General features: G+C 35.3%; 1 protein-coding gene across 1 annotated transcript; it reads left to right on the plus strand.

Annotated features, from left to right (window-relative positions):
• The first annotated feature begins 1,969 nt into the window (after positions 1-1,969).
• On the plus strand, positions 1,970-9,141 carry LOC137641228 (cation channel sperm-associated protein 1-like). Its single transcript, XM_068373665.1, has 7 exons — positions 1,970-2,137; positions 4,407-4,590; positions 5,507-5,661; positions 5,860-6,003; positions 7,543-7,695; positions 7,980-8,424; positions 8,654-9,141. The coding sequence occupies exons 1-7, from the start codon at positions 1,970-1,972 to the stop codon at positions 8,797-8,799; spliced, it is 1,395 nt and encodes a 464-aa protein (XP_068229766.1). The 3' UTR covers positions 8,800-9,141.
• Positions 9,142-10,078: the final 937 nt, after the last annotated feature.

A 10,078-nucleotide genomic window follows, 5' to 3' on the forward strand; every position in this document is an offset into this window, starting at 1 on the left:
AGGCAGAAAATACAGACAGAATCACCACGCACAGACACTGATGCAAAGGATAGACACGTGTGTCAAGATGAGAACTGGCTATATATAAATTGGAAAAAAGATAAAAAAAAAATGAATAAAAAATAGAAAGGTTTATAAAAGACACAAAAAGATACCAGAGAAACGGAAGCAAAGACAGACAACCTACTGCTGAAGCTAATAAGATGTACAGACAAAGAAGGGACAGACACACAAAACTGAAGCAGAGAGTCACAGACAGATAAACTAGTGAAAATAAGAGAAAAAAAAACTGGAGTAATGAGGAGAAGAAGGAAACTGAAACAATAAGAAAAGAAAAAGATATGCAAAAACGGGAAAAGGGCACGAAGAGACACTAAATGCAGCGAACAGACATTAAAACTAAGGCAAGAGACAAGAAACGAAAAAATAAGCAAAGAAGAGAGGCCGATTGAGGTAGCCTAATCTATGAAGATTTCGAAAGACATAAATAGATACAAGTAACATACACAGAAAATAATAACTAAAGCCAAAACAAAAAAGGAAGCAAAGAAGTAACATTGACAGAAAAAAAAACAATTCCAAGAAAACACACAGTCAGTCAGAAACTGAAGCCAAGAAGATACACTGAAATGAAAAGAGATGGAACAAAGAAGACACAGATAGAAATGAAAGCCAAGAAGACACACAGATATAGAAAACTAAAAAAAAAAAATAGGCACAGATAATTCTGAAGCAAAAAAAAAACCATGTAATCAAGACCTGAAACAGATTATAGACATACAAAAATGAGAGCAAATAAGATACACAAACAAATGAGAGCTGGAATAAAAAAGAGACAGAGAGGCCGAAATTAAAGCAAAGAAAAAACAAACGTAAACAAAGATTGGACAAGAAAAAAGAACAGAAGCCAAGAAGTTACTCAGACTGGCAGAAACTCAAGATAAGAAGACAACAATAAACAGAATCTGATATAAATGAGATGCACAGACTCACAAGGACTGGAGCAAAGAAGACACATAGATAGACAGAAGCTGAAGAAAAGTAGGGACTTAGACAGAAGCTGAAGAAAAGAAAAGACAGACAAATACTGAAGGAAATATACAGAAAAAAAATTATAATTGGAGCAAGGAACTGTAACTGAAATAATAGACAGACAAGAAGTGAAGCAAAGAAGGGACGTAGATAGGTGTAGACTGGAGCAAAGAGGATATATTGAAGCAAGGAAGAAATACTGAAAAAAAAAACTGTAACAAACAAGATACAAAGACAAAAATAAGAACTGAAACGGAGAAGGCACAGACAGAAATTCAAGGAAAGAAGACAGACAGAAAACTGAAGATAGTTGATTCTAAAAAAAGCGCTGATATCGCTTTGACCCTCATTTTGTACATTATGTCATCAGAAGCCTTGATGGATTATTTTCTGTTTATTTTCTTCAACAAAAATAGTATTTTCGACTTTTTTTCCTCGTGAAATCTTGCCTTATGAACCATATCATGAAGTGCTTTTGATCACACATTTTCTAGCAATTTTTATTTGCAAAACTGCCACTCTTCCTTAGCAAAAAATCCTTTCGATATCAAGATACATTTCAGGGAATTAGGAAGAAAAACATATATGATTCCGTATCCTGCAACTCCACCGAGAGCTAAAGGAAATATTTTCTAACGATAAAACCATCTATAATTCCCTTGATTAGCTATAGGTATGAAAAATTCTTATTAAACAAAAACAAAAACAAACCTTTAACGTTAAAAACAAAATCCACAGCGTTCATCCAAATCTTTCTTCTTATTTACACGAAATAATTTCTTTGAGTGATTATCGAGACTAAAGGCTTGTCAATCCCAATGCTACATATACCGCACACGTTTTCCTGTTTTCTCTTTCTTTGCCGATACCATTTATAATTAGGGAAAAAAAGCCGTGATCTCTCAATGGCTCAACGCGTCAGGTCGCCACTGAAGCCATGATAGGACGGTGCCGCTTGATGACCATCGCTTGGAAAAGCAAGAGCCACCTTCGGGTATATAACCTGAGGGCGGCAAAGGGAACGTCAGTGGTGGCTGGCTCCTCCTTCAGCGAAGACCTCAATAGGAGGTCCCTGAACTACTACAAGATGACTGGAGCAGCGTGGGTAAGAACGAGTCTCTTCATAATAGATATATGTTGTTTGAACCCGTTTTAGCTTTCTTAACGATTTCTATTTTCATTTCTCTTTCGACGCATAATAAAAAAGTTCCCTTCATAATGTTTATTCAGTTCTAGTCTTTTGTTGTATTACAATTCATAAGACCATAATATCTGTTTCCTTCTTAGTAGGAGTTATAACTGTCTTATGACACATCTGAATCTCCAATCTCATATGATAAATCCTTTGCATTTTCGTCCACTAAAACTTCGCGAAATTTACTATACAGACAATCAAAGCCTCTTAATTCTCCAAAATAAATGCTAATTTATGATTTTTCTACGCAGAAAATCACGATAATTCAATTCAGCTGATTCTTCAATCTTTGTCTTATCGCAGAAATAATGATCAAACAACAGTGTGACCTCTTTCCAGCACTATATCCTTCTGGATATTTTTGAAATACAATATTAAATATTTCTATTTTGTACCTACTCATAATAATCACAAATTCTTCATACTTTTGTGTATGGCCGCAAGCGCTAAAAAATAACAAAAGAAGCTTTGTCGAAATAAAATATGATAAAAGCAAAAGAAATAAATACCCCTAAGGTATCCTACGATATAGAGAGCTTAGAGAACGAACCTTTTCTTTATTGTCTCTCTAAATTCTAGATATTTCCTGGTAATGGAAATATTCATGATAAACCCGAAAAAACTGTTCTGATTTGCTTACTATAGTTCATCATTTAATTGTGAAGTAGTACTAGATATTAAAATCATTTTGAGAAACTATCGTCAGAATAAATGAGAAAAAAATAATATAATTAAAACCAAGCTAAACGTCCTGAATATATATATATATATATATATATATATATATATATATATATATATATATATATACATATATATATATATATATAAATATATATATATTTATATATATATATATATATATATATATATATATATATATATATATATATATATACAATATATATGCGTGTGTGTTTGTGTGCGTTTATATAATATAGATAGATAGGTAGATATAAACACCCAATCAAAATGTCAACACTTATCCCCTTCGTTGATCAGTGACGTAGCCAAAGGGGGCCTGAGTGTGAGGTCAATGTCAGGTGGGGAGCAAACAGGTCCCGTAGGAAATGTTTTGGAAATTTTTTATGGACATTAAACAAGCATCAAAGTAAAAGATAGAACAAATGAAACATTTAACTTGAAACTTTATAATGCAAAAGCTTTTTCAGAAACAGAGGGTTATGAAACAGCATTTCAGGTTTCTCTAGTTAGGTGTCAGAGAAGAACGGTAGAAGAAACAGATGCTGATGAACCAATAGTTAATGTTTAAACTAAGTTAAATTACAGTATATATTTCGTTAATTATAATGGTCTGATTGTTGAATTGCAGGACACGTCTTTTGGTTTTTAAAATTCAGTCAAGAAGATTTCTTGCTTGCTTCCCAAATATTAGGATAAAACATTGTAGACAACTGCCTAAGGTCTATTCAATGGATGTAGACATAGAAAGCGCAATTGCTGATTACAACCAGTTTTCTTCCCTTGTTAATGACACACAAGAAATAAAGAGTAAACTTGATAACGCCGCTGTTCAGAATTCCTAGATAATACAAATCGGAATTCTGAATATGCAAATGTGGTGATTTTGTACACAATTTTGAATATATGTAGTATCTGAAGTTTAGGTGTAGAAGGATCTTTTAGTAGGCTTAAGTTGATTAGAAATTATCTTAGGTCTACGATGACCGAGGACAGTTTGTCAGGCATAACCTTAATTATCCATTGAAAGGGATAAAGTAGAATCATTTGACCTTGAAGCAGTAATCACAAGATTTAGTAATATAAAAAAGATTGCACTTTAATGTGAATGTTTGTATATTGCTGTATATAATATTTTGAATTGTTGAATGCATTTCGTTGAGCATTTATAAATGGGTTAGATATCGAATTCATTCAATATTTAAGTTAGATATTAGGTAATAAACAAATTACTGGTATTTCAAAACTAAAAAAATTTCCTTAGTAAGTTTCTTGTGCTACTGCCTTGTGGTAAAAAGTTAAAAATACAGTACATAGATATGATTAATTTTCATCCCCCATGTAAAATAATATTACCAATTCAATGAAATACAAAAAACAACTCTTGGGGGGGGGGGAAATTTTCCATTGTTTGCCCCATATGAAAAAAAAAAAAAAATCCTTGATACGCCACTTATTTCGTCGACGCCTTCGGCAGATAAAAGTGGCCTTCCTGGCGATGGCACTGGCGACGGCTGCGGGAAACCTGAAAGGGGAGCCGGAGGACCTTGACATTGCTGCAGTCAGCGTTTTCCAGGACCCTGAGGAGACCGACCTCCTGCCGGAGGGCAGCCAGCAAGTCTCCGCCGTTGCCACGGTCGATCTCCTGACAGCAGCCACAGGTAAGTTTTGCACAGGAATTAATTGAACTCTTGAATTAATCATTGCTTAATTAATTGATTAAAATATGAATTAGTGGAAGACATAAGATATGAATTTTGGAGTATTCTTCTTGTAAATATTCTCTCATTCTCTTATTCGACGAGAATTATGAATATCCTCAGTCAAATACTCTGTAGTTTTCACACAAAAATACACCCACAGATAAACATATGTGAAGTACAGATATTATATACACCTGCAATGGTAGATTAGAAGTTATGTTTTGAATTTAATTAAATTCGATTCGTACCAAATAAAATCCCTGAAAAGAAAAATGTCTATCACGTTCAAAGTTCTCCCAGTAATACTCATGAAATACGACCTCTTCATAACAATATTTCCACCTTAATTATGAGCTATCCAATATGGTCTGTTATCATATATCACGGAAACTACAATGCAATCAATTGCGGGAACTGCGTGTAATTAAAATGCCATATATATTTCGAAAAGTAAAGATATAAGCTAATTGTTTTCCTTTATATTTAGGTTTGAATTCAACCAATGGCGTTTTCAACAAAAACTAAGAACATAACTTATTAACAGTATCACATCACAAACAGATCCCAAGCTGCAATAAGAAAAATAAAAACGAAAGCGATACCATTAGATAGCACAAACTAGATAGGGAACAAACGAACGACAGCACAGGCGAGCAATTAGCTTGATTGGCCTCTTCCGTTATCTAGAACACATCGGTATCGAAGCCTTAAAGATTTGATTACCTGCCTTAAAATCCCCCGCTGAAATAATAGAACTGAAGGTGTCGGAATCTTTGTATCCACAATTACTTTGTAGAGGATCGACAAGACTAGAGAAAACCTGTTGAACAACCATAATCCAATCAGAGTCGAAATAACGAGAGTTTTTTTTCAGGTTACGGTAAAGGGGGGAAAAAGGCGCACAAAGGCCATAAGGGCTACAAAGGAAGTCATCACGAAAAGAAGGGCTACAAAGGGCACAAGGGACACAAGGCTGAGAAGGGCCATAAGGGAAATCACTACGGCGACCATGGAAAAGCTCACAAGAAGGTTGGTGTAACGTATGGATTGTTTACTCTGTCTCTCTCTCTCTCTCTCTCTCGATCGATCGATCGATCGATCGATCGAGAGAGAGAGAGAGAGAGAGAGAGAGAGAGAGTGGGGACTGTACACTTATGAAACCTTGCATAAGAAGAACATTAAATGAATTTCTACATCTGAACTGAATCCTTCCTCATCCTTCCACAGGGATACCACGACAAAGGAGGCAAGAAATATAAAGGTCACCACCACAAGGCCAAGTACTACGGCGACGAGCACAAGGGCAAGAAGGGAAAGAAAGGTCACAAGTACGGCGATAAAGGTCACCACAAGAAAGGTCACAAGAAGAAGGTAAGACTTCTCAGGTTTATTACACAGATAACGCGATCATGATTTGCCTAGTAATAATAATAATAATAATAATAATAATAATAATAATAATAATAATAATAATAATAATAATAATTGTTATAACAAAAATATGAGAGCAAGAAGCCTGCGTTGAAGGTAGGATTTCCATTCCTAATAACATCTTTTGCAAATTCATAAGACATGATATGATTGTTATGACATTACAAGGTTCCCGACCCCGCTAAATACTGCCACACAAACATATTCTGGCGTAGTGATGCAATGACCTGAATCTGGTTATCTCATATCAGCTTTCAAATTATCCAGTAGTTAAGATTGTCATAAACTCGATTTACAACATAAATTTAGCATATTTCCACACTTTTTATTAATTCTGATCAGCACTGAAGAACAATAAGCTTTTATAAAGTAACTGATGGGATCCCTTAGTTTATTTACCCGTATAAGATTACTGGAAGTGTCGTATGTTGACACATTTGTACAAACAAGTCGACCTCTCTTTTTCCTGTCGAGAACGAACCAGGTGAGAAATCGCTATAGACAAAATAGTTCCAGTTGAATTTCACGGTCATCCTTCAAGTATCTCACTTTCTAACACCAACTCACAGGTTCTCGTCTAGTCATCCCAATACTGTCATTGTCACTGGCTTTGGAGGTATTCTTAGACTGGTGGAATTAAGTAACCTTAAATTATCTGCCCTAGTTACTGGAATTCAATAAAATCCCAATACCGAACCTCTTAACAATGGGGAAAATATTCATACAAATAATGAATAAAATCAAGATTCAAATGAATTGGATCATATAATCTATGTAGGAGAGTTAGTTGAGAAATCAATTTCTAACATTTTGTATCAGAAAAAATAAATGGATACTGAGCCAGCAACTTTGGATTCTCGCCTTACTAAAGTCATATACAGCGATGGGGTACTCAAATAAATAGATATGTAATGAAATATACAGTCGAGTAATGATATCTACAAACAAGTAACAATATATGCACACAAGTAGGATGATGACATAAACACATAAGTAATGAAATATATTCACAAGTATTCCGAAAAAGGAATTCTCCACAGCCTTGACCAATCTCTCAAGTTTTTCATATGGATATATTCTTATATCGTCGAAACTCTTATCATTTGTTGCCAGTAACCAAGTACAATTAGTCATCTTTTTAAACAAAGGCATACATAACTTTTTCCTTAATCCTTCTAACAAACAGACTAACTAGCAAACACAAAAAAACAAAATAACTTCTCTGTCAAAGGTTACAAGAGGCTCTCATCGAGGTATTAGAAAGTTCCTTTTTAACAAACAGCCTAATATAATCGCAAGTGGTCTGTTGATACTCTGATACATATAGCAGCTTGATACATATAGCAGCTATAATCAAATGAAACATAACCCTACGATATAGCTTAGAGAGAGAGAGAGAGAGAGAGAGAGAGAGAGAGAGAGAGAGAGAGAGAGAGAGAGAGAGAGAGAGAGAGAGCCTAAACCCCGTGTATCCCCCAGGGTCACAAAGACGTCTACCACAAGGAGGAGTACCACACCCACAAGAAATTCTACGACGACGGAGACAAGAAGAAATATCACAGCAAATATGATGACTTCGATAAGCACTTCAAATCCCACAAAGGGAAAGACCACAAAGGCAAACATTACAAGGTATGCATTTCTCTTTCATATTTTTTTTTTTTTTGCTTTCTTTGATACTTTTACACTGGAAAATTATTCACAAATCTCTGCAAGTGGCAACTACTCCAACACTGTATTGCTCTAAATCAGCTTAAAAATTTTAAAACTAGATCAGTAAATAATTTCTCCATGTGCACCACATGATTTCTTCGTTACATTGGTTACGTCACCAATAACCATCTCGGATATTTGCAATTAAAAACAAAACATCTTAATATTCTCTCAAACTCTAATATCAACCACCCATTTTGCAGGGAGGAAAGCACCACGACAAGCACGGCAAGAAAGGCCACCACGAGAAAGGCAAGTACCACGATGACCACAAAGGCCACAAAGGGGACTACGGCAAAAAGGGTCACTATGGTCACAAGAGCTCCTATGGTAAGAAGGGCGGCCATAAGGGCGATTATGGCCATGACGAACATAAAGGCCATGATGATCATGGACATGGCTATGGACACGACGACCATCATGGAGGCTATGGCCATGATGACCACGGACACGGGCACGGTTATGGCCATGACGACCATCATGGAGGCTATGGGCATGACGATCACCATGGCCATGATGATCATGGGCATGGCTACGGCCATGACGATCACCATGATGATCACCATGGAGGCTATGGTCACGATGATGATCACCATGGGCATGGCTACGGGCATGATGACCACCACGGTCATGACGACCATCATGGAGGTAGGTCATTTAGCTAACTAAACCCTATAATTTATTTGATTTCTTGATCTTTTTTTATATATCAACAAATCACCTTCGTTTTTATCACGGCCTGAGCCAGTAGCATAGAATGTAGTTTAGCAAATAATCACGAGATTAAAAAAAAAAGAATCAAAGATACGGCGTAATTATAGAATAGATTAGAGCAATAATGTCTTGCCATTTATGATATGACCTTTCTTACCTGCAGGGTATGGGCACGACGATCATCACGGGTACCACTCTAACCTCAAACCTGTCACCGTAGCCTCCAACAGTGCCAAGAAGGAGGCAGCTGTTGTACCTGTCTACGTTCCAGCCTCAAAATCCTCTGCTGGATATGCAATGTACTACTAACTTCGAGTGAAAATCTAATCTATAAAACTCTTTCCTTTTAGAGGAAACATTCCTCGTTTCAACCAACCAAGTGAGCCATACTACTGCTAAGCTTATTCTAATTCCCATTTCACCCTACACGACATAACTGCTTTTATGCAATTACTGATGTATATGATGATTTGGTTACTTGATTTTACAGAAACGATTCGATAATCTGATTATTTCCTCATGAATTTAAAATAGAACCTGTTTCTTCAGTAATAGAATATGGAAAGTTGGAACCTATTCCGCCCTCAAACTGACTCTCTCATAAGTTTTCAGGAAACTTTTTCCCGTAAGAAGTTTAACTTCTAGCAATTTCCTTTATTGTCTGGCCACCGACATTTTCGTAAAATTGAAATCAGCCTTAAGGAAAAACAGGTTAATTTGAAAGACGGGAAACTTAACTACTGTCTGGTGAATTCACGGCCGGCCCCCTACCCATATCCCCCCATCCGGCAGCAAATGAAATTAATTTTTGAGAATTCCTCTAATCATATTTGCTTTAATATTACCAAAAATAAGAGAGAGAGAGAGAGAGAGAGAGAGAGAGAGAGAGAGAGAGAGAGAGAGAGAGAGAGAGAGAGAGATATCTATATATATATATATATATATATATATATATATATATATATATATATATATTTAAATTTATATTCCATTTATCCTGAATTTTTATCAACTTTATTCACCTTTTATAATAATAGGTTCTATGCGATGCTCTAATGATCTTCGCTCCTAAAACTTCAAGTTAACAGCCAAGTGTTTTTTTTTTTTTTCTCTTCCATAGCTATCGATCAACTCTTTCATCCACAATCTATATATATTTGAACACATGTTTATAAATCATTTCAAATTCTTCGGCTTTCTTGGGTTTATTCTTCCCCCAAACACAATTTCTTCAAGGAGATCTTTGGCCTCCTTTTCTGCCATCTAATCTCATGAAGAAGACCTAGAGTTACCTTCGGAATCTCCGAGTTTCTCAGCCCGATTCTGATTACAAGTATTTATTTGTATGTGTTTAGAAGAGTCCGCATATGAAAAATATAATCCATTAAAAAAAAAAAAAAAAAAAAAAAAAAAACGATTTCACTGGTTTCCTGTAAATATACAACATTGTGTGCATTTTGTTAATTACAACAGTTGAATGTTTTCATGTGTTTTATATTCCTTAATAGAGTGCTTAAAAAAATCGATTACAAATCGTCATAGAAAGAATCTATAAAATATTGCATAGTTTATTTATCTGTTTGAAAGT

The sequence above is a fragment of the Palaemon carinicauda genome, chromosome 5 (assembly GCF_036898095.1).
Source record: "Palaemon carinicauda isolate YSFRI2023 chromosome 5, ASM3689809v2, whole genome shotgun sequence".
Lineage (NCBI taxonomy): Eukaryota > Metazoa > Arthropoda > Malacostraca > Decapoda > Palaemonidae > Palaemon > Palaemon carinicauda.

Coding starts and splice junctions, on each gene's coding strand:
- LOC137641228 (XM_068373665.1), top strand. CDS start 1,970: ATGATAGGACGGTGCCGCTTGATGACCATCGCTTGGAAAAGCAAGAGC. Junction 2,138..4,406: donor AGATGACTGGAGCAGCGTGG/GTAAGAACGAGT, acceptor CGCCTTCGGCAG/ATAAAAGTGGCCTTCCTGGC. Junction 8,425..8,653: donor TCATGACGACCATCATGGAG/GTAGGTCATTTA, acceptor TCTTACCTGCAG/GGTATGGGCACGACGATCAT.